Genomic DNA, 25572 nt, shown 5'->3' on the forward strand with positions numbered 1-25572 from the left:
TGAATAGCTTGCTTGAGGGTTGTGTGTATGTGTGTGTGTAATCATTTAAACATGCAGGTGTATTTGTGATTTAACTCTGGGGTTTGGCATATGATTATACTAGTGCTTGCAGGTTTGCTGTCTGTGCATGTGTGTTGAGACTTAAAATTACATCGGCAGCATTTACCTGACTTCAAATCTCTCTCCCATGTCTGTTTGATTTTTCTTTATATTGTGGGTTGTTGCGCATTGTACAGAAATGGCTCTTGTGAGAGCTATTAGAAGGAAGGATGAATGGCCACATTTATCACAGTTAGGCTTGTTGCAATTATGTGATGGCAATTATTGAGCATTTCAAAATCCAATCAAATAATATCGAAATTGAAAATAATTTTGTTTTTATTATAACATTTTATAACTCTCTATTGGACCTTTTCTTTGATTATGCATACTTGTGCATTATAAATGCAACACACTATATCATCTATCTATCTATCTATCTATCTATCTATCTATCTATCTATCTATCTATCTATCTATCTATCTGTCTGTCTGTCTGTCTGTGTGTCTGCCTGTCTGTCTGTCTATCTGTCTTATCTGTCTGTGTGTCTGTCTGTGACAGTCTATCTATCGGTCTGTCTATCTATCTATTTATTTATAGGTCTGTCTGTCTGTCTTCTCTGTTTGCCTGTCTGTCTGTCTGTATCAATCTATCGGTCTGTCTATTTTATCTATCTGTCTGTCTGTCTGTCTGTCTGTCGGTCAGTCGGTTGGTTGGTCGGTCGGTCGGTTGGTCGGTCTGTCTATCTGTCTGTCTTTATCAGTCTATTGGTCTGTCTATTTTATCTATCCATCTATCTATTTATGTGTCTGTCTGTTGGTTGGTCGGTCTGTTTATCTGTCTGTCTTATCTGTTTGCCTGTCTCTCTGTCTGTCTGTCTGTATCAATCTATCAATCTGTCTATTTTATCTATCTGTCTATCTATCTACCTTTCTGTCTATCTGTCTGTCTGTCTGTCTGTCGGTTGGTCTATCTGTCTGTCTTATCTGTTTGTCTGTCTGTCTGTCTGTATCAGTCTATCGGTCTGTCTGTTTTATCTATCTATCTATCTATCTATCTATCTATCTATCTATCTATCTATCTATCTATCTATCTATCTATCTATCTATCTATCTATCTGTCTGTCTGTCTGTCTGTCCTATCTGCCTGTCTGTCTGTGACAGTCTATCTATCTATCTATCTATCTATCTATCTATCTATCTATCTATCTATCTATCTGTCTGTCTGTCTGTCTGTCTGTCTGTCTTTCAATCCAGTCTGTCTGTTTAATCTGTCTGTCTGTCTATCTATCTATCTATCTATCTGTCTATCTATCTATCTATCTATCTATCTATCTATCTATCTATCTATCTATCTATCTATCTATCTATCAGTTAACTGTTTTCTCTTTAATTGTTTATTTAAAATTGCAAAAATAATTTTAGGGCATTAGAAATGTTTCCAATCCATAATGTATCCTAGATTAAAGGATTCCACCTTTACTATCCCATCTGTTATGATGATATTTTGAATATAAGACCAGCATTTACATATTCACATTAAATCCTAAAACAGGAGGAACAGATGAGAGAGAGAGAAAGAAAGAGGGAGAGAGAGTTGAGGGGAGGGGCTGTTGTAACAGATGCTCTCTAATTTAAAGCTGGAATGTGTGTGTCAGTGGCGAGCTGGGCTGTGAAGAATAAACGAGAGCGAGAGAAGAATAGAGTAGAGCTGTGTTATACAGCTTGCCCTAGCTGTATTGATTTGGATGCCAGAGACTGCGATAGAGAGAGAGAGAGAGAGAGAGAGAGAGAGAGAGAGAGAGGTGTAGCCACTTTTTCAGATGGTCTCTCCTACCTGACACACAACCATACTGCGGTTACAGGAAGAAGAACTGGACACTGTCTATCTGCAAAAGAGTGAAATAAACAAGAAGAACTGCAGATGCCCAACTCTGCTTGGAAGAAGAGTGTGTGTGAGAGATAGAGGCAAGCAGCAAGAAATGATGTGAAGGATAAAAAAGACAGACGCGGACCCTCGTGTTCGGACCGGTGGGACCTGGATTGCAGAAAGCAAATTCTGCAGGATGCATTGCTGATTTTAACCTGTGACGCTGCTTTTGGAGGGATTTAATGTGGTTTATGAAGTACAGAAGATATCAGAAACTGTGTTTTGGATGTTGAAGAGTGTATTCTGTGATTCATTTACGTGTTATGAATTAGTGGTGTTTTTTAGTTGGACTTGCAGACCGAAGCTGCCTTTGGATGCGTTTTGTACACAAAATGAAAGGAAGAAACTGCAAATTAATGGAAAAGACAGGAGACTAGCATCAGAGATAGTATAAGGGAAGGAGATGGCTCGTGATAAAAATGAATGTAAAAATATGCTACTCTCGGTATGGTGGCTGTAGAAATGGAAATCCCACCATTCAATCACTTTTTGATGGAGGCCTCGTCTGTTTATTTACTCTTGATCGTGCATTAACTGGACGAGCCTGAAAAATAGTTTTTAGTGCTATTTTGAGCTAAAGATTTATTTGATTTTATTATATTTTGTAATTTTGACTCAAATTTAGTTTTTCAAATTGATATGAGGTTTAATGATCACCAAGATGGCCGCCAACTGAACCGGATTGACAGTCGACAATCAAGACTATTTTGTAGCTAAATTCGGTCTAGTAATGCTATTTTCAGTCGTTTTTGTGCATGGGCGGTGAGAATGAAGATCTTTGCGCTTTTTTCTGCACTGGCTCCGCCCCCCAACATACGTTCTGTTCACACCTTGGCCCCGCCCCCTTCTGATCATGCAAGTGCTGCAAATTGTTAAGGAGCTGGTGTCGCCCTCTCGCCGCCGCGCCAGTAGCCGATTTGCAGGTGTGTATGTGAAACTGTACGTGTTTGGCGTAACTGTGTCTCACTTGAAAAGCTTGATTTATTTTCTATAATGTTGCTTTTGCAGTTTTTTCTGTGGTTTCACACTAGTTAACACTCAACGACTGCAAAAATGTCATACCTTATGTTAATGTGAAGTGGTTGTGTGTTGTTTTATACAGTATGTGTGGATTGGTGAGAGAGTTGTCAAGGGCAAGTTAAAGACTCATTTCTTGTTGAAAGCAGCTGTGTTTTTTTGTAGTTTACTAACCTGTTTTTCCAAAGTCGCATTTTCATCTTTCTACACTGAAAGTGAATGGGACTAGGCTGTCAAGCTTCAAAAATGTCAAAAAAAAAAGTAAAATTAGTATTTGCACAAGGCCGATATATTGGTCAATATTTGCCCAATTCTACTGTCACAAACTTTATCATTTAACAAGTTAACTGAGGCCTATATAGTTTGAGGTGTAATTGGGTTGTCTGCAATTTCTCAGAGTATTGTACAGTCTGACCATGTGGTGAATTTCCTGGGACGTCCACTCCTGGGAAATTGGTGTCTGTCTTGAATGTCTTCCACTTGTGAGTAATCTTCCTCACTGTGGAATGACAGACTTCAAATTATTTGGAAATGGCTGTATTACCTTTCTCAGATTGATGGCAGCAACAATTGCTTTTCAATTGCTTCTCTTCCTCTTTGTGTTAAGACACACCTGAAGGCTCCGGCAAACTGCCAAACTTCTGCTTTTTTAGAGGTGCTCACACTTGCTGATGATGAGTCAACCAAAGGTATTTGATTAGCAGCACTTACCCTCTTAATTCCTATGTTGACAGTAAGGGTGTCCTTAGATTATCACCATTCGTTTTTGTTTTGTCACGCAGGGTGAACTGTGTTCTACGAATGAGAGAAAGTCAAATGGGTTTCGAATGACTTGATGATGTAATTAATGGCAGAATGCTGATTTTTGGGTGAACTTATTAATTTCAGACATGGACTTCACATTTTATATAAACCATTCCAATCTGTGCAATCAAGTGCAGTTGCTTCATAATGAGGCATCCACTCTTGTGAAACACAGCGATCTTGAATCAGCCAAACAGAAGTCTGCTTTGCACTGTTCTGTCTTCAATTTCGCAATAATGTGAAACTTTCAATTTAAACCCTGATTTTAGCAATCCATGCAGGTCCCCTGCTAGCTGAGCTCATTATAGCTCATGGTTACACACTCACATATGTTTGCAGCAGGGGTTTTTATTAAGGAAGTATGATGTGATATCTCCAAGTTGGTGTGAAATGAGCTAATTTTACAGCGTGTGTGTGCGTGTGTGATTCAAAAGCTATTTGACATGTTTATGTTGTTCACTTCCTCTACCAGCTTCTCCATTTATCAGCCCTTCTTTGTATTGGTATGTGTGTGTGAGTATTTACAAAACAGGCACCTTTTGTAGGCCATTGGATTCAAAGTGACAGTTCCTGGTTGATAATGTCGACTTATTTATGGTGTTGCATTTCCAAACTTATTTCCTGTCATTTTTCACTAGCTTCCTGGCAGTTGGAGTCTGGTTTCCTTGCATCATGCTGTTAAATTTTACACCCTACACACTTAAAAAATAATGATTCTAAAAGGGGGTTTACGTATGAATCCATAAAAGAACCATTTATTAAAAATACATTTTTAATAAACAGTTCTGAAAGGGTTACTCCACCCCAAAATGAAAATGTTGTCATTAATCACTTACCCTCATGTCGTTCCAAACCCATAAAAGCTTTATTTGTCTTCGGAACACAATTTAAGATATTTTGGATGAAAACCCAAGAGGCTTGTGACTGTCCCATTGACTGCCAGGTAAATACCACTGTCAAGACCCAGAAAAGTATGAAAGACATCGTCAAAATAGTCCATCTGCCATCAGTGGTTTAATCTGAATTGTATAAAGTGACGAGAGTACTTTTTGTACTCAAAGAAAAAAATAACAACGATTTTGTTCAACAATTTGTCTCCTCTTGACAGTGTCATTTACCTGGTAGTCAATGGGACGGTCACGAGCCTCCTAGTTTTCATCCAAAATATCTTAAATTGTGTTTTAAAAGACGAACTAAGCTTTTACGGGTTTGGAACGACATGGGGGTAAGTGATTAATGACAAAATTTTCATTTTGGGGTGGAGTAACCCTTTAAATTGCCATTTTATCTTTGGTGTGATGAACATTTTCAGAATCTGAAGATCCTTTTTCACTATAAAGAACCTTTTGTCCAGTAAAAAAGCTATTTAAGAGTGTAGAATTATGCAAGATGAGAATTAGTGCATCCCAAATCATAGTATGCTACACTAGTATATCAAAAGGCTATTAATTAAATATACAGTTTTAGAAATGTGTATCTACGAATGCTTTTTTTTCAGATAAAATTATACATAATCTCTTAGAGAAGAAGTGGAGTTCTCGTAGATTTCAAAACTAATGAATTTTAGGGTAACACATGTTTTATATTTATGTTAACATGCAAGCAATAATATGATATCATGGAATAGATTTACAGCACATAGCTGAGAATTTGATTGGCTGTTCTTAACTGGAATAGGCTGATACTGTCATCTGATTGGTTGATAGAGTCAAGTGTTGAGTCTCAGGTCTGTGGTGTAACATGAGGATACTCAGAAGTAAATAATTTATCCACTGCTTCCCTCATTCTTCTCTATTTCTGGTCTTTTTCTTTCTTCTGCCTTCTTTCAATTTCTGTTCCGACTTCTTTTTTTTTCTCCCACAGTGCATTTTTACTACAAGGAAAACTCGATCAGTTATTTAAATATGGTAACAGAGCCAAAAGCTAAAACATGTTGTCATCTCAGAGGAACATTGTTCAAAGGAAACGTTAATGAGGTCTTAAGATATAGTTCATTTAAGTATAAAAAGTATGTGATGTTTCTACTACAAGTTCTCATGAGAGCTAAATATAGACAAATGAGGCAATCGTTGACAGCATAGCGCTATTAAAAGAATGTGGATAGCGTGTCTCCGATAATTTTTGATACTTAATAAATGTTTGAGAACATATTGACATCTTTTGACTGCACACTTAGGTATCTTGGCAAACATGAGCACAATTTGAGACATAGTTGATCTTATGTTAAAATTTTTCTAAGCAAGTTTACATTTTAATAAGATATGTAATATGTGTGTGTGTGTGCTGTGAGCAATCTGTAAAGTGTGTGTGCCTGTGTGTCTGTGTGTGTGAATAGGAACTCTTGTTTGTTAGTCAGTCTGGTATGTAGTGTGTGGGTCTAAAAGTGTGACGTGTCTCTGAAGTAAACAAACAGCCGTATTGTCAGAACGCGTATCATTGCCTCCTTTCCTCCTTGCTGTCATCTTTCCCCTCCATTCCTCTTTCTTTTCTCCATTTCTTCTTTCTTTCTGCTTCTCCGTCGTATCTTATTTGACTCAGAATGATGAAAGCCTGGATTTCTTTAGCTTAGCTGTTGAAAGTTCACTTTTACCATGGCAAGTACAGAAAACTAACGTGTTAGTGCTGGTGCATGTGTTCGTCACACTCATGCATAACAAAAATCTAAACTGCGACACGGATCATGAAGAAATTGATCCAGGTAAGATTTAATTACGTAATTCTGTTTAAACAGTAGCTCTATGACATCATTGCATTTACTCAAAGGTGGATCTACTGTTGGTTTGACTGATATTTGTTACAGAAGTTTTTAACTTTAATAGGTGATTGGTCTATCAATGTTGGATTAACTAATAAATGTCACATTAAAGAACAATATTATACATGAATATTGAATAAAATATGACTTTAAATTCAATATGTTGAGGTATCTTAACGTTTAATCTGTGTCAAAGCAAAAATAGCAGTGATTAAAAATAAGACCAATTCTACAAATTTGTTATTGGACACACCATAAAAATAATCAGGATCTGGATCTATAGTTTATACATAGCCTATATGACTGTTCTTACAGTCCCATAAGGGTCAATTTTATGAATAAACAAGCTTTTTATTGATGTATGGTTTGTTAGGATAGAACAATATTTGGCTGAGATACAACTATTTGAAAATCTGTAATCTGAGGGTGCAAAAAAATCAAAATATTGAGAAAAAGTTATTCAGCAATGCATATTACTAATCAAAAATCAATTGATCATTTACAGTAGGAAATTTACATGGAACATGATCTTTACTTAATATCCTAATGATCTTTGGCATAAAAGAAAAATTGATCATTTTGAGCCATACAATGTATTGTTGGCTATTGCTACAAATATGCTACTTACGACAGGCTTTGTGGTCCAGGGTCACATATACATCATAAAAGTTGTAGATTATGGTGAGTTCTTGTTTGTTCTCGTACAATCTTTATTCCTCAACATCTACATTTGAAAGCAACGTGTCACGGTAGAAGTGAAGCAGCAATAACCGCATGAGATTGATCTGTCAAACATTCCATTTGTTTTTCGACCGCGTGCGCCCTTGGTTTCTGCTCTGTCCTGTCTTTCATTAAGGATAAAATAAGGATGAAATGATGTATGAGTCAAGAGGAGAGAACAACAGGCGGGAAATGAGCGTGTCACCAATCAGGCTTGACATTACAGTTACTCACTTGCACTCTGATGAGAGAGAGAGAGGAGTTTGACTGAGAAAAAAGATGGAAGCAGAAAGCCTAATGAGTCTCTGAATGCGAATATCTCTCAGTGTGAGTTTGTTGCAAACTAGTTTTTAAATTTTTGGTTTTTGGTATAAATACAGCATGTACTGTAACGTCTTATAAGGCATTTGCTTTGTCATAGCTGATAAACAAAAATACTATTGCAATTTACTTTGCATAAATCAAATGTAATGCTACGTTTGTTTGGCCTCCCGCAAACAAATTGCATTAAAAAAAAATCATCTTTTAAAAATTTTTGTAAATAATAAATGTAATTAATAATTCATTAAAGGGGTCATCGGATGCAAAGTTCACTGTTAGATGTTATTTGAACATTAATGTGTGTTGGCAGTGTATTTACAAATCCACACTATAATGATAAAAATCCATGCAGTGATTTTTTTATTAATCTGTAAAAATAATATCCCCTTTTTCAAGTCGAGCCATTCTCAAATGCCTGTCGGTGTGGGCTCACACCTATAGAGGCCACTCCCACGATAGTTGATTGACATGAGTGTCTTACCTCAGATCAGCTGTAACAGTCCGACCTCCATTGTTTCGATGCCGGAGCAGGGATGTAAGTTAGACAAGAATATCTCATATTGAGTGATTGAGGTGTTGTGTTGCTGGATTTAAGAATGAACATAGTGGTCGTCATTTACTCCTGACATCTGAGCCGCTGAAGATGCAGTGGATTATGTTTGTTTGTAAAGGGAATGCTCATCCCGATCTACATATATCTGTCTATGTTCGCGCAAATCATTGGTGAACCAGCTTCACTTACAGCAGAAGTGGTTATAAGGTTTTTTTATGAATCTCTGCAATAACCTTTTCTAATAACGTACTAGTTAGCAAGTTTCACGGCTAAATGTGTAAATGCGGCTAAAGTAAACAATCTCTCAGAGCAGCAGAGAGAAGAGAGGGGCGGGGCGAGCAGAGCTCATTTACATTTAAAGGAACAATCCCTCAGAATGGGATGATTTTGCAGAGCTCATTTTAAGGTAAAAAGGGTGTTTTTACACAACCATTGAGAATTTTTAACTAAAGTATATTTTAGACTTTTCATTAAGACCCTAAAGAATCCTATCAATTTCCGATGACCCCACAACAATTAGTTTAATAAATTGTCATGTTAACGGGGACAGTGTTTAATTTAAGTGTGTTTATTGCAACGTTTATCCCAGTATAATGGCTTTGACTTAATTCCATAAATGCTTTGGTGGGATAGTTCACCCAAAAATAAAAATTCTGTCATTGATAACTCACCCTCATGTTGTTCCAAACTCGTAATGCCTTAATTCATCTTCACAACACAAATTAAGATATTTTTGATGGAATCCGAGAGCTGTCTGACCCTGCACAGACAGAACTACCACGTTCAAGGCCCGGAAGGGTAGTAAGGACATTGTTAAAATAGTCCATGTGATATCAGTAGTTCAACTGTAATTTTATGAAGCTACAAGAATACTTTCTGTGTGCAAAGAAGGCAAAAATAACAGTGTCTTTACTACCTTTCTGGGCCTTGAATGTGAAAGTTTCTTAGCTGTCTATGCAGGGTCAGAAAGCTCTTGGATTTCATCAAAAAATATAGTTAATTTGTGTTTTGAAGATGAAGATCTTACGGGTTTGGAACAACATGAGGGTGAGTAATTAATGACAAAATTTTCATTTTTATTTAATAAATTAAATCTTACTGTAAATATGTCATTTACAAAACACAGTGTATTATGTTTAACGTAGAAAAATCTTTGCCCCATGGACCATTCTAAATGCATTAAACATGATTTTTATGCTTTTACAAATCAAGTGACACGTTGAAATTACATTAAAGAGCATTGCTTTTAAAGCTTTGATTTGTACAGTGCATCTTTTCCATCATGGGCTGAACTTGACATACAGAGGCTATGATTTGAATGATAGCTTGCTGTTTGCGGCTTGAAGCCGCCCATGTACGTGTGTGTGAGTGAGCTGTAATGACAGACGCTTTCCCAGGGTTGTGTGTGCGTCTGTAAAGTCATAAAGATCCAGACCATTCATTGACATCACACCACTCAAAATACCACTCTGAGGAAGTTCTGGGTATTTTGACACTGAAACGAGGGGGAGAGATTGAGAAAGGCAGAAGAACATTCGTCAGGAAGTAGGGAGGGAGTTGTATAAGTGGGAAAAATTAGAAATAAGTTCCTTAAGTGTTGATAAAAATAGCTGGGGAATGTCTACTTGACTGACTTCCTTTTAGAGCTGTATGATGCTTTGTTGAATGGTGTCAGACAGTGTCAGCATGAGTATGTGTGTGTGTGTGACAGAAAGCTGGATGGCTCTTCAGTCTGAGTGGAATCGTCTGTGAGGGCGAAGATGCCGGAGTGAAAGAATGAACAGAGGAACATGTGTTGCTCGTAGTTCGTCTGCACACAAGAGAGACTACTGTGTGTGTGTCTGTGTGGTTTACTTAGACTGTGTCCTCACTGTGCTACTGTCAGATGACCGGAATCGCTGTACTGCTCACATTACACAGTATTATTTATTGTAATCTTTCTTGTCATCTTGTCATATTAATGAGTTCAGTTTAGATGAACTTTTATTTGATAAATGTGTTTAAATGTCATCTTCTATAAAATTAGCTTATTGTGATAAGTAGCTACACTGAAAAAAAACTAGTATAGATACAATTTCTAAAAAAAAAAAAGAAAAAAAAAGACTTTCATATTTGCACAACAAAATTCCACTCATACGCAAGAATCTAGCATATGCACAGGAGAAAAAAAACTATACATAAATGGAAACAGTTACACATGAACGCTAATTATTGCTTACAGGAACACGTTCTTATTCCCACATTCTGTGCAAACAAAATTTTGCAGTGCCTAAAACGTATGTTTCTGATTTTTGGATTGATGTTGAGCCCAGGATGCTCAGCTGTATCTAAAATTATGTCAAAGTACTTAATTATTTGAGTCTTTTGAATGAATAACTACTCTATCAAGCATGAGGAACAACTTTTTTGGTACCGTCATGTATGTATGCATGTATGTATATACAGTTGAAGTCAAAAGTTAATACACGCCTTGCAGAATGTGCAAAATGTTAATAGTTTTACCAAAATAAGAAGGATCATACAAAGTGCGTGTTATTTTTTTATTTAGTATTGACCTCAATAAGGTATTTCACGTTTACATACACTACCGTTCAAAAGTGTGGGGTCAGTACATTTTTATTGTTTCTTTTTTTTTTTAAGAAATTAATACTTTTATTCACCAAGGATGTATTAAGTTAATAATTAAAAGTTTATTAAAAGTTAATAATAAATAATTTACATTGTTATAAAATATTTATATTTTGAATAAACACTGTACCTTTTAAACTTGTTATTCATGAAAGAATCCTGAAAAAAAAAAAAATCACAAGTTCCAAAAAATATTTGGCAGCACAACTGTTGATATTATCCAACATTGATCATTCTAATAATAAATCCGCATATTAGAATGATTTCTGAAGGATCATGTGACACTTAAGACTGGAGTAACAGCTGATAAAAATTCAGCTTTTCATCACAGGAATAAATTCTATTTTAAAGTATGTTAAAATAAAAAACATTATTTTATATTGTAAAAACATTTTGCAATAATACTGTTTTTTTTTTTTTTTCCTATATTTTTAATCAAATAAATGCAGCCTTGATCAGCATAAGAGACTTCTTTAAAGACTATTACAAGTCTTACTGACCCCAAACTTTTGAACGGTAGTGTATATTCCATAAGAGTAAATAACTGTTGAATTTATAAATATGACCCCATTCAAAAGTTTACATACGCTTGATTCTTAATACTGTGTTGTTATGTGAATGATTCACAGCTGTGAGTCCCTTGTTTGTCCTGAACAGTTAAACTGCTTGCTGTTCTTCAGAAAAATCCTTCAGGTCTCACAAATTTTTGGCATTTTTGTGTGTTTGAACCCTTGAATAACGACTGTATGATTTTAAGATACATCTTTTCACATTGGGGACAACTAAAAAACTCATATGCAACTATTACAGAAGGTTCAAACGCTCACTGATGCTCCAGAAGGAAAAACAATGAATTAAGAGCCAGGGGGTGAAAACTTTTGAACAGAATGGACAGTATACATTTTATTTATTTTGCCTAAATATCATATTTTTTCATTCAGTGCTGCTCTTTAGAAGCTACAGAAGTTCCTTACATGTTTCCCAGATGACAAAATAAATTAAATTTATCTTGAAATTTATCTTATCTTCAAATTCCAAACGTTTTTACCCCCAGGCTCTTAATGCATTGTGTTTCCTTCTGGAGCATCAGTGAGCGTTTGACCCTTCTGTAATAGTTGCATATGAGTCTCTCAGTTGTCCTCAGTATGAAAAGATAGATCTCAAAATCATACAGTCATTGTTGAAAAGAGTTCAAATACACAAAAATGCTGGAAAACCAAAGATTTTGTGGGACCTGAAGGATTTTTGTGAAAAACAGCAGGCAGTTTAACTGTTCAGGACAAACAAGGGAGTTTTTAAGGGGTCATTTTTTATAAGTTCTATTAATTTATAAAAAAAAAAAAAAAGTATTATATGTAAACATTTTTTATGTGAAATACCTTATTGAGGTCTGTACTAAATAAACAATAACATGCATTTTGTAAAATCCCTCTTATTTTGGTAAAATAGACATTTTGCAGACAAGCGTATGTAAACTTTTGACTTCAACTGTAAGCTGGCATTTATTTTCTCACTGTCAAAATAAGCGCATTAACGCTAGTGATTAATTTTTCCAGTTTAACAGCATTAAAAATATTTAACACAGGGGCAGGGCTAGGGTTGGCCACTCCACTCACAACTGCTGCTTCTGCCTTTTTTTCTTGACAAGAAGTGTGTTTATTTAGAACGTCTTTACAACCACATCAAACGGGAGACGTGCACTCTGTCTTCACTTAAGTGCCAGGCGCTACTCAAACATGCGCGAGAAAGGTCACGAGGGTGCTTTAGTAGAAAAACAGTAAACTGTGGTCAGATGAGATGCTTTTAGGCCATGCATCAGTAAAAATGAATTTACCTGTCCTGTCAACCTGTCATACTGTGCTCGTAGCACATGGTCTTCAATTGCATGCACAAATGCAGCGGTGTGCGCTGTATCCTACATAATTTCATATTAAAGTGCAAATGAAACTACGAGCATGCGTGTCAGATCCGTGTTGCGTTCAGCAGCGGCAGCTCTTAAAGTAATAGCAGCCAAGCTCTTAAAGTAATAGCAGCATCTAATAACCCAGCTGCTGTGATCTCCATCAATCAAAGAACACAAGAAAATAGGAAATCAATAACTTTTGTAGCTTTAAGGACTCATCTATATTCAATTTAGTATTTAGTGTTTGGTAATCCGCCAGCATTGCATTCAACCCCCTACAAACTTCGTCTTGTCACAGGTTGGCCTCTGGTCTGCCTGTGCACATTCATGTGTTTTAGAGGAGGCTTGGCTTTGGAGAGTTATTATGCAGGGTGGGTGGAGATCTTATGCTTTCAAATCTAGCTTTAAAGTGCTAAGCTAACTTTTGAGATTCTCATAGCTGTATTTATGCACATTTAATAATAGCTCTGACATGTCCCGTTTCAAAAATTGAGCATAGCGTCATTGCTGCAGTCTTTCCTTCATAATTCACAGTAATTGCGTCTCTAGTCAGCTTGCTGCAGTATCTCTGCTGAGCAGTGCAGCTCTAGAAATCGTAAGGGAAGATGAGCTGCGATTTCTTCACTCTTATCCACGTGAATGAGCTCTGTTAATCTGACAAATGACCATTAAGAGGGATTGAAATGCTTCTCATTCTCGTGTACGACGCCTCTGCCGCAGAGGCCTCGGAGATCATTCGCTCATCTCTAAATACGCTTGTGCTCACATACGCTCAGCGTGAGCTGTCAGACTGATGTATAGAGCATGAACGAGAGAGTGTTGAGCTGAAACATGGCGCTGAGTGAATGCTAAAATGCCGTGGAGGCCCCAGAGCTTTAAGACCACCAGCCATGTAAACTACTGTCTTCCTTTCTCGCCTTTTCTTTTCTCATTCTGTCTTGATTTGTCTCCTACATGCTGTCTTTTCTCTTTTCATATACTCAAACCTCTTCGTCTTTTCGTCTCTCACATAATTGCTCTTCGTGTTTCATCTCTTTTCTCTCACATACTCTTCTCATCTCTGTTCAGTTATCTCATCTTGTCTCTTCTTTCATATGCAGTGCTCCTTTCTTTCATCTCCTTATGTCTCACAAAATGCTGTCTCTACTTGACGAGACCATATGTCTTCTTGTCTTCTTCATTATCTTCTTGTCTCTTCTCTTCTCATCTCATCTCATCTGGTCTCTTTCTTTCATATGATCTAGTCTACTGTATTTTTGTCTTGTTCCTTATTTCACATGCATCTTTTTTTATCATCTCACATCCTGTTTTCTCTCGTCTTGTTTTGACTCATGTCATAATAAATACTCTCATATTAAATACTACTTTTCTCATATTTTCTCCCACATTCTTCACGTGCAGTTCCAGCTGCAGTGTTGAACCGATTTCTCCTTCTGCAATACAGGGCTCTACAGTGTGACCATTGAAAACAACTGTGTGCTACTATGAAAAAATATTTAGGAGCACTAGTGTGACTGATCCGATCAGCATATTTGTGTTTGCGCTGAGGGGAGCGTCAAAGATTTCTATGTGTTTTTGCAACATTGAGTAATGTATCACAACAAACTGTAGAGAGAGTGTAAATAACAGATTCATTGTGCAGTGAGAAAGCTTTGTTGATTATAATAGACCTTTGTGAGATTGCGTGACAGCTTTTAATGATTTTTAAGGGATTTTTTAAACAAGATATTGATTTAATACAACCGTCAAATAAACAAGAAGTTAGTATTAAGTGACTTACATTGCCTAACTATAATACTATTGCCTGATTTTGCTCTATTTCGGCATCAAAAATAGTCACAACTGGGCCACTGCGCATCTCCATTCAAACAAAACATTGTTTCGTTTATGAATGAAAGGGCACTTTTAAACAAATCTAGTGAGTCAATGATTCAATTTCCCATTCATAAAGACAGTCACTTGCTTTATTCCTGAATGAATCAGCTGTTTGAACAAATCGAATGAATGAATGATTCAGTAATGAAATCAGTGACTTGCCGCCAGCTACTGGCAGTTTTATTTTTAAAGTATCTTTACAGTTATTTAAGTTGTTTAATATTTCTGTATTTAAAATGTTATATTTGAAACATTAATCTCAATATGAATTGATGAATTTGATTGCACTCTGAGCCTCATTAAACATGAAAATATGCCTACAAGCCACTTTTGTGTTCTTCTGTGCCACCTCTGTAGGACAAATTACTTTTGTCAATACTGATTTCATTTGATTGATAACTTATTCTTATTCTACTTGTTTTAATTAGATATTTTTAAAAAGTTTATAAAGTATAATTTTTTAAAAACTTGACATAAAAGATGACATACTTCAAATTAAGTTATAAAATTGCCATTACAAAGGAAAAAAACAACCCCGTGTAAATCACTTTAAGGAGTCATATATCACCTCGTAATGGTAAGGCTAATTTTTGATCAGATTTTTTGATTGTTGATTAGAGGGTGCTCCTGAAATTTTGACTCTTGACTTTTAAAAAAGACAAGCAAGCACAGAGACCTGCATTATCCAGTTTTTTTCATGCATTTGTCTTATGTGGATGACCAGCCTTTTGAGGGCTTGAATTAGTGTCGTTGTAAACCTGCAATATTCGAGAAATCACAGATTTGTGGTCATCCCAACCTCCTGTCTCAGGGTTTCAGTCACCTTAGAGTGGCCCGCCATCTTGCAATCTCAGTGAAAATTAGAGGAGTGCTGCCGGTTAAATAGGGTTTGTCATATAATTAAGGAAATTAATACCAGGTTCCAGATTAACAATAACTTGGAGGTATCTGTAATTTTGCTCCGAGTTCTTTTTCAAATATTTAATTCAAGTTTTTTTATACTGTGTTTCAGAATGCAATTCATTTATGAAATATGCTTAAAAACTGTCCTTCTACTCCTCTTAGGATAACTTCAAATAGGACTAAGCAGTGACCTTGAAATTTAGGAAATTATAGGTTGTTTTCTAATTTCTATCTCCACTGTGTATTATGTTATCATACATGCTCTCTTCTTTCTCATAATCTCTTTTTTTCTTATCTAGTATTTTCTATCTCATCTCATCTCATCTCATCTCAATCACATATGCTTCTTTTTCTGACAGCTTTTATCATCTAACATACTTTTCTCATCTGCTCTAATGTGCTTTTATTTATTCTGCTTGCATCTGTTAAACACACACACACACACACAAACACACACACACACATACACAAACACGTCCTTCCATAAAAATTCCATTGACTTTAAAAGCCTATTCATCCAGCATGGGAATCTAGCTGGCTTTAACCCAAGGGCTGAAAGCTGGTGGAAGCCTTTGTAAGTAAGTGTTGCCTGCGAAATACACTCAGAATGGAACCAAGCCAAACAGGAAGTGGCACAGTTAACCTAATTCCTGGAGAGGAAATGATTGACCACTCCATGCAATTGGCTGTCATTTCATTGGCCGGCTCCATGTGCAAAATAGACATGTTTGTGCACTAGCAGCAGGGCACATTAAATACACAGAAAACCCAATCCTACATCAACATCCCCACAGCAGAGCTCTTGACAGGAGAATGTTTCCATCTGATTGTGTGTCTGCACACTTCATAGACAACATCAAAGTCCAGGCTGGGATCCAGTAGGGTGTTTTATTGCCCTCAAACACACAGTATTCTCTTATCTCACTCTGGTTCTTTTTCTGTGCTGCTTCGATGGGAATGTGCCAGGTTCAATACAAGCTAAGCTCTGTCAACAGTGTCGTAAAATGCTGTGAAGTACCACAGAAAATCATTTTAACTCATCCCTTAGTTGTTAAAATAAGCACTGTTGCTTTTACCTTAATGCTTTTAATGTCTACGGGCCTATATGTTCTAAAGAGTTTATAAAGCAGAAATGTGATGTTTGTGTTTTTGAAAGTATTTATAAAAAGGAAAAGTAATGTTGCTCCAAACCTGTAGGAATTTTTCTGCACAGCTTTCAAGCTCCAGAATGATCAAACAAAACACCATAAAAGCAGTGCATGTATAATTCATGTACTATTTTTTCCTGTCAGGTTGTATTTTTATCTACCAGTAAATATTGTAACAGTTCGTTTTGTTTGGCTTCATTTTTTCATTTGTTTTTTTGTTTTGTTCGATGTGGTTGCTGGTAGGGTTTAGTGTTTGGTTTGGTTTGGTTTTACATTTAGTTTTTTTTTTTTTTTTTTTTTTTTTTGAGGGTGGGGGTGTTTTTATTTTTTTCTTTTGTTTAGTTTTTTTGTTTTGTTTTTTGGTTTGGTTTTATGTTTTATTTTTTGTTTGGTTTGTGTTTATTTTTTTAGTTTGTTGGTTTGGTTTTGTTTGGTTTATTTTTTGTTTGTTTTGTGGGTTTTTTTTTTTCTTTGTTTTGGTTTTTGGGGTTTTTGTTGTTTTGTTCTTGTTGTTTGTATATTGCTAATGAAAGTAAAAGAGTACTGGAGCTTGATCAAACAAAACATAAAAGTAGTGCATGTTAGATTTATTTATGGTTTGTTTTTTGTTTTGGTTTGTTTGGTTTGGCTTGGCTTTTTGTTTGGGTTTTTGTTTGGGTTGTTTGTTTGTTTTTTTGGTGGGGGGTGTTTTGTTTGGGTTTCTTTTGTTTGGTTTGGTTTTTGCTTGTTTGTTTTGTTTTGAGTTTTAGTTTTGTTTGTTTTTGCTTTTTGAGGGGGGGTGTTTTGTTTGTTTTATGTACTATTTTTTTCCTATTGGGTTTTATTTGATCTAACAGTAAATATTATGACATTTATCTATTGATTGATTGATTGATTTATTTCTGTGTCTTGACTGTTTGATATTGTCTGTGACAAAAACTGTTTTATTCTTACCAAATTCTGGGTTGTGAATTCTTGGCTTTTTTCTTTTTATTAGCTTTTATTATTTTACTACTCTCATAAGTGACTTGCAAATCTGGTCTCTCGATGTAAAAAGCAAGATATTTTTTGAAGAGAGCTTGACAGACAGAATTTAATTACATTTCTTTAAACTTTCTAGCCTCTAATTTAGTTGTGCATTTGTGTACAAACTGAGGGACACGTCTACAATATTTGCTGTGCATAATGTAGACATGCTGTCCATAGAGTCTGTACTAAACCTAGAACCCTCCTATAAAAGCAGCCCCAGGTTGTTTGCTTTGGATGTGAATGACGCAGTTTGCCCTTGAGAGCCACATACTGGCTCAGTCCTATTTGAACAGCCACTTGTTGCTATGCTGTAGCGGATAGAAAAGAGAGAATGTGTGTGTGCGTGTCTCAAAGTGCAAAGAGGTCTTTTCTCGAAATATCTGAGAGCACAGGCTTATTAAAGATGATTCACGTAGTGGACAGTGAAAATTGCGGCTAATTGCTCTCCCTCTCTGTTTCTCTTTCCAGCGTCTGATTCAGAGCAGGATGTTGCAGCGAAGTTGGAACAGGAGCGAGCTGAGATTCTCGCCAAATATGACAAGGTGAGAGAAAACAGCTGCCATTCACTCACTAGCCAAGTACCCTCCAATCCACTTCCAAGAAAAACAAAAACACAATAAACACATACGCTGCTCCTGCCAGTCATTTCCTTCCATCATAGTTCACAGCCTGTGCACATCACATTTACTGTGCGAGATTTTCTGTACTCTCATCTGTTGCTAAAGCAGCTAAAGCTTTCTGCTACATTTCTGATTTAGAATGACACAGAGAATTCGCTTTGTGTGATTGGTCAATAGGGCGTTAAGATATGTTTTATTATCACAGCTATGTTGCGAAACACCTGTTCGCCATCTGTTGTGTATATCACTCATTATTCTTAAGGCATGTTTGGCATTGTACAGGCTTTCTAGAAGATACACTTGTTAAAGCATATATTTGTGAAGTATGAAGACTATGATGGCTAAAAGTGAAATGAGAGTTTGTATTGCATAAATGCAATAATGATTATGTGGTAATAAATATTAACTCAGAGTGTTATGACTTCCTGTCACCTTTGTAAGAGTAATGTGTGTTTTCACTAAAAGGTTTCATGATTTGTCCTCATGAAATCTCTCCTGCGTGTCCAGTTTGTAAATTGATCGTTTAAATTGAGTGTAATCTGAGCTCTCGTTAGGGGGCTCTAATTCTGTAACGAGTCTGTTAATTGGATTGTGATAAGCTTGCGTACACTGGGATTTGTCTCTTGACTCAGAAAGCATAACACGTTTGCTCTTGTTGTTATGTTTTTTTTTTGGGGGGCCTCTAAAATATTAGTCTAAAAATGTTACTCTTTGAATTCTTAATTTGTTTTTGATTTTTTTTTTTTCATTGATTTTTTTCTTCATTTGGTTTGTTTTTCTTTTGTTTGTTTTGGTTGTTTGCTTTGTTTTTTGTTTGTTTGTTTTGGTTTCATGTTTAGTTTGTTTGGTTTGGGTTTGTTTTCTGTGTGGTTTGGTTTAGTTAGTTTTTTGTTGTTGTTTGTTTGGTTTATGTTTTTGTTTATTTTTTTCGTTTGGTTTGTTTTTGGGGGGGGTGTTTGTTTGGCTTGGGTTTTTGTTTGGGTTTTTTTTGTTTGTTTGGTTTTCTTTGGTTAGATTTTTTGTTTATTTATTTTTTCTTTTTTCAATGTGTTTTTCTTTTGTTGCTTTGTTTGTTGGTTTGATTTGTTTTTTTTATTTGTTTGTTTTTTTTTTCAGTTTGTTTTTTTTGTTTAGTTTGCTTGGCTTGGATTTTTGTCTGGTTTGTTTTTGTTTGGTTTGGTATTTTGTTTGGTTTTCTTTATTTCTTTATTTCTTTATTTTTTTGTTTAGTTTTTTCATTTGTTTTGTTTTATTTTATTTTGTTTGTTTTGGCTTTTGGCTTTGTTTGTTGATGTGATTTAGGTTTTTTCTGGTTTGTGTTTTTTCTTTTGTTTGTTTTTTTTTTTTTTAGTTTTTTGGGGGGTTTTTTGCTTAGTTTGTTTGGCTTAGGTTTTTGTTTGTTTTGTTTGTTTGTATTTGGTTGATTGGTTTTCTTTGGTTCATTTTTTGCTTTCTTTGTTTGTTTGTTGTTTTTTTTTTTTGTTTTATGTTTTGTTTTTTGTTTGGTTTGTTTTTTTCCCTTTTGTTTGTTTTTTCTTTGTTTGAGTTTTTTGTTTGTTTTTTTTTTTTTAGTTTTTTTTTTGTTTTTTTTTTGTTTTTTTGCTTTGTTTGGTTTTATGTTTTAGTTTTTTGTTTGTTTTGTTTTTCTTTATTTTTTGTTTTATGTTTTGTTTTTTGTTTGGTTTGTTTTTTCCCTTTTGTTTGGTTTTTCTTTTGTTTGGTTTTTCTTTGTTTTTTTTTTTTGTTTGTTTGTTTTTTTGTTTTTTTTGTCTGGTTTGTTGTTTTGCTTTGTTTCTTTGTTGATTTGGTTTGGTTATTTCTTGTTTGGTTTTATGTTTTGTTTTGTTTTTTTGTTTGTTTTGTTTGTTTAGTTTATTTTAGTTTAGTTTGGTTTGGTTTGTTTTTATATTTTGTTTATTTATGGGGTTTTTTTGTTGTTGTTGTTGTTGTTGTTGTTTTTTTGGTTGGTTGATTGGTTGGTTTTTGCTTTGGTTTGAGCTGGGTTTTTGTTTTGTTTCTTTGTGTGTGTATTGTTAATGAAAGTAAATGAAGGCTAGAGCTTTCAAAGATCAAGACCATAATCAAATAAAACACTATAAAAGCAGTGCATGTATGATACGTTTATGAAGACTTTATTCCCTAAAAGTCTTGACATTGTCCATAGATCACTTGTGAATTTTTGCTGAGATGTCTGACTCATAAAGAAATCATTCATCTTAGTCTGAGTTTGCTGTTGTTGTTGTTGTTGTTTTTAATTAATTAATTCATTAGTTTATACATTTAAAAAAATGTTCTGAATAATTTGTTCACAGACTGATTCACTAAATTTAACTCACTGATGATTTATCGGTTAAAAGGAATGAATTAAGAGCTCAACTTCCTCCACAACAGTAGCAGCTGATCTGTCAGCACAATAAAACCCTCTCTGAGAAGATGTGTCCTAAAAGCATCGCCTTTACAGCCATCAAATCAGCACATCTGCAACAAACTTTATTATGTATGTTATGGAACGCGTGCCACTGATGTTCCTGTTGTAGTTGTGGGTGTTGTCACAGTCTCATGCAACATTTCAGAAGGAAGTAACAGAAGGGAAATGTAAATGCCACAGAGCCTGGTAATGATGTAATTTAATCATTGTTTAAATGTCAAATGTTAGCCAAATATCGAATGTTAACTTGTTATTACATGTAATATTATTCTTGTGAGGTCATTGTCTCAAGTGGCAAGTCTAGAGGGATGAATAAATTCAGAAAGTCTTGAGAGAAAACTGTGGAGGAGGGGTACGTCCTTGGCGCGTGTCACAGGCCGAAATATTTCCCACAGCCATGCATGTCACTGTGACATGCAATCAGATTATCATATCCCACTGTAGATTTATGCCTGTGACACACACACCAGAGGGTGAGACAGAGATAAATGAGTGTGTGCGTGTGCCCTTGATATGGCTTCTCTCTGTACCAGTTCATATTTGTCTCTGATTCTTGATTTCTTTCATACTCATTCTTTTTTTATGGCTCCCCCACTCTCGTTCTCGCTTCTGCCGATTGATTCCTCCTGTTCTTTTCTCATTCTCCCAGATCTATTAAGATCTTAAGATTTGCATTAGATTTAAATTTGCATAGATCTTCTTGCAAACATGACAAAGTGCACATGTTGCATATTGCATAATATAGACAGTTAGTTATTGGCCTGGCAGGTTAATGGCTTTTGGGATGAATGATTTTGTCAGTGGGTAAAGTGCTTCAACTTTTTTTTTTTTTTTTTTTTTTTTTTCTCTCCATGTTTTCACATGCTTATCTAAAATGTGACTCAAAAATTGTGATTAGTAAAATTGGATATGCATAGTGAACACAAAGTATTGAAAATTAGTATATTTTTTATTATTAATTTGCTGTTGTTCTTTTATTCTGTTATTATTATTATTATTATTATTATTATTAATCATTTATTAACATGCATTATAATTATTTTATTATTATTTATAATTTTTATTATTATTTATTTTTATTATAATTGTAGTTTTTTATTGTTATTTCTTTATTTCAAATAGTATACAGTTGTAATATTGTCTCTTTATTAGTTTATTAGTAGATTATGAATTGTAACATTGGTGTGTGGCAAATTACAACCTAATGAACTGACTGTATATTTTACCTCACAGCTTTATTTTTATTGATAGGCATGGTTCTGCAGGTCAGTCTTTTTTATTTTATTATTATTATTATTTATTTATTTATTTATTTAATTATTTATTTTGTTATTTTAATATTTTAGTTTTTTTATTTTATTTATTTATTTATTTTGTTTTATTTAATGTAATTTAATTTTTATTTTTATTTAATTTAATTTAATTTATATTTTATTTTATTATTTTATTTTAATTTTATTTTATTATTATTTATTTTGTTTTTTTTGTTTGTTTTTTTTTTTGTTTTTTGTATTTTGTAATTTAATTTAATTTAATTTTTATTTAATGTAAAAGTAGTTTTTAAAATTTTATTTTATTTTATTTTTTTTTAATTTTATTTTATTTTATTTTATTTCATTTTATTTCATTTTATTTCATTTATCTCAAAGTGAAGTAATCAGTCCACACCAGCTCCTCTATGGAATTTGTATTTTCTGCTCTCTAAAGACTGAAAATATCAACAAAATATATTTTTTTATTTAATTAAATTAATAATAATAAGTTTCTTTTATTATTTATTTTGTTATTTTATTGTATTTTTAATTAAATTTAATTTGTTCTTTTATTTTCTTAATTTAACAATTTTATTGTACTATCTAGTTTTATTTTATTTATTTTATTTTATTCAATGTAATACAATTTTATTGTATTGTTTATTTTGTTATTTTATTATTTTATTTATCTCAAAGTGAAGTAATCAGCCCACACCAGCTCCCTTGTATGTTCTGCTCCCTAAAGACTGAAAAAAATCTACATTTTTTATTATTATTTTATTTAATTGAAGGAAATTTTATTTTATTTTTTTATTTTTTTATTTTTTTATTTCTCTCAAAGTAAAGTAATCAGTTCACAATTAAATGTAATTTGTTATTTTATTTTTGAATTTAATATAATTTAATTTTATTATTTAGTTTTTTTTTTTATTATTTAATTCAATATAATACAATTTTAGTGTATTATTTATTTTGTTATTTTATTATATATTTTTAAATGTCTCAAAGAAATCAGTTCACACCAGCTTCTCTAGAGGATTAGTATTTTCTGCTCCTGAAAATATCTACAAAATACATTTTAAATGAAGTCTCTGTGTCAAGTGGCTCAGAATTAACTGCACAAGTTTAGAAAAAAAATGTATGTGTGGTCAGAACAAAACATGTGTCTTTCTTCTTTCGTAAACACTGTTCTTACTCAAGGATGATCTGTTTCTGCCACAGGCGCCTCTCTCTTTATTTCTTCAGTTTGAATTGTTTATATGTGTTACACTAAACCTGTCCACATTCTACCGACCCCTCATTACCTGCCTTAAATATGTACAAACAACAAATTCACAGATCAGTGGAGCCAAGCCAACTTTGCACACACATACACACTAAAACTGTTTCTCAGCGGCTTTGTATTATTTGTGCTTTCAGGGTAAAGAAAGTGCGGAGGTGGAGCCGTGGGAGGAGGCCAATTTTGATCTGTATAAAGTGGTGGACCGCTTCGGATTCCTGCAGTAAGAAGCATGCATTATTCTGTTGTGCGAGATCTTACACATGAGTGAGAAGATGCAGGTACTGGAGAAACCCAGCAGAGAGCTCAAAGAGCCTGAGCGTTCACTGTACACCCTTATCTTGATATCTGTCTGCTCCTTTGGCCTCTCCTGTCTTCTCGATTCTACTCTGTTTTTGCACTGGCAGGGAGGTTTGTGGCTTACCCGGGCCCCTTAAACAGCAGTGCACTATGCGATATTTATAGGGTGCCACATGTGTCTGGCATATCATGACTCTATAATTGTAGGGGTAGAGAGACAGGAGGAAAGAAAAATGGCTACAGAAAAGTCGGTGGCAGAGAGACAGAGGCTAAAAAAGATTGAAAGATAAGTTACAGAATTGGAAAGGTTCAAGGAAGTATATGTAGATGAGAGATAGACCTGACTTGGCCACACATGCCAGTGTTTCTTACAGTTTTGTCTTTCGTTTGATTTTTGCATTAAGTTTTTTGTTGTTTTTGCTAGGTGTTTTGTTTGCTCAATATGCTTTTTTGTGTTTTTGTTTGCTTGTTCTGTACCTTAAGTTTTTTGTTTGCTCTGTATTTTATTTATTTTTGTTTTGCTTTGCATTGCGTTTTTTGCTCCTGTGTTTATTTTTTTTTGTTTGTTTGTTCTATACCTTAAGTTTTTTCTTTCTCTCTCTCTCTCTCTCTCTCTCTCTCTCTCTCTCTCTCTCTCTCTCTCTCTATATATATATATATATATATATATATATTTGTTTTGTTTTGCTTTGCTTTTTTGTTCCTGTGTTTGTTTATTTATTTATTTGTTCTGTATCTTTGTTCCTGTACCTCTGTAGTTTTTTGTTTTCTCTGTATTTCTTTTTTTGTTTTGTTTTGCTTTGCTTTTTTGTTCCTGTTTTTATTTTTTTGTGCTGTACCTTAAGTTTTTTGTTTGTTTTGTTTGGTCTCTATTTTATTTATTAATTTTTGTTTTGTTTTGCTTTGCTTTTTTGTTTCTGTGTTTATTTTTTATTTTTTTTTTTTTTGTTCTGTGCCTTATGCTTTTTGTTTGTTTTGCTTGCTCTGTGTTTTATTTATTTTTGTTTTGCTTTTTTGTTCCTGTTTATTTTTTGTTTGTTTTGTTCTGTACCTTAAGTTTTATCGTTTGTTTTGTTTGCTATGTATTTTATTTCTTTATTTTGTTTTGTTTTGCATAGATTTTTTTGTTTGTTTGTTTAGTATCTTAATTTGTTTGTTTGTTTTGTGTGCTCTGTATTTTATTTATTTATATTTGTTTCGCTTTGCTTTTTTGTTCATGTGTTTATTTTTTGTTTGTTCTGTACCTTTAGTTTGTTTGGTTTGTTTTGTTTGCTCTGTATTTTGTATTTTTGTTTTGTTTTCCCTTGCTTTTTTGTTTATGTTTTATTTATTTATTTATTTATTTATTTAGTGTTTATTTGTTCTGTACCCTAAGTTTTTGGTTTGTTTTGTTTCCTCTGTATTTTATTTATTTATTTATTTTTGCTTTGTTTTTTCTGTACCTTAAGTTTTTTGTTTGTTTTGTTTGCTCTGTATTTTATTTATTTATTTATTTTTGCTTTGTTTTTTCTGTACCTTAAGTTTTTTGTTTGTTTTGTTTGCTCTGTATTTTATTTATTTATTTTGCTTTGTTTTGTTTTGCTTTGCTTTTTTGTTTGTTCTATATCTTTTTGTTTATTAGATATGTGTGTATATATATATATATATATATATATATATATACACACACAACCACATAGCGCACACACACACACACACACACACTATTTTTGTTTTGTTTATCAAATAAATACCATATGAACAACAAGTCAGTAATTACACTGATTGAATTTTCACTAACCTTACAACTTTGCACAAAATTTTGGTCACGATACTGCCTTAGAAGCTAGCTGCCTATGTAGACAAATAGGAAGCTCACTAGGGTTTGGAACAGAGCCTTAATGTCATGTCACGACTTCCATGGGTTACCTCATGGATATCCCAGATCAGATCCAAAATGTCTTTCATGGAAACAGTTATTTCCTGTTTGTGTAGCTGACTAAGATCTCGCACTTTGAGCAGTTTCAGGGGTGGGGGTCACGGGGACATCGTTACCAATAGTGATGTTTATTTATCCAGCGAGTGGACTTCCTGTGGAACAAAGTAATT

At 34.1% G+C, this 25572-nt stretch overlaps 1 protein-coding gene across 3 annotated transcripts in view; it reads left to right on the forward strand.

Annotated features, from left to right (window-relative positions):
* The window catches only part of usp6nl (USP6 N-terminal like), a 73153-nt gene that overhangs the window by 23978 nt on the left and 23603 nt on the right, over positions 1–25572 (forward strand). The window contains exons 1-3 of one of the 3 annotated variants that reach the window (XM_051107436.1): positions 1687–2892; positions 18073–18146; positions 23325–23407. In XM_051107436.1, the coding sequence (XP_050963393.1) occupies positions 2823–2892; positions 18073–18146; positions 23325–23407 (227 nt within the window). In that variant the 5' untranslated portion in view covers positions 1687–2822. Of the gene's footprint in view, positions 1–1686; positions 2893–6222; positions 6489–18072; positions 18147–23324; positions 23408–25572 lie in introns of those variants that run through there. The other 2 variants (XM_051107437.1, XM_051107438.1) reach the window with 2 other exon arrangements.

The sequence above is a fragment of the Labeo rohita genome, chromosome 4 (genome assembly GCF_022985175.1).
Source record: "Labeo rohita strain BAU-BD-2019 chromosome 4, IGBB_LRoh.1.0, whole genome shotgun sequence".
Classification (NCBI taxonomy): domain Eukaryota; kingdom Metazoa; phylum Chordata; class Actinopteri; order Cypriniformes; family Cyprinidae; genus Labeo; species Labeo rohita.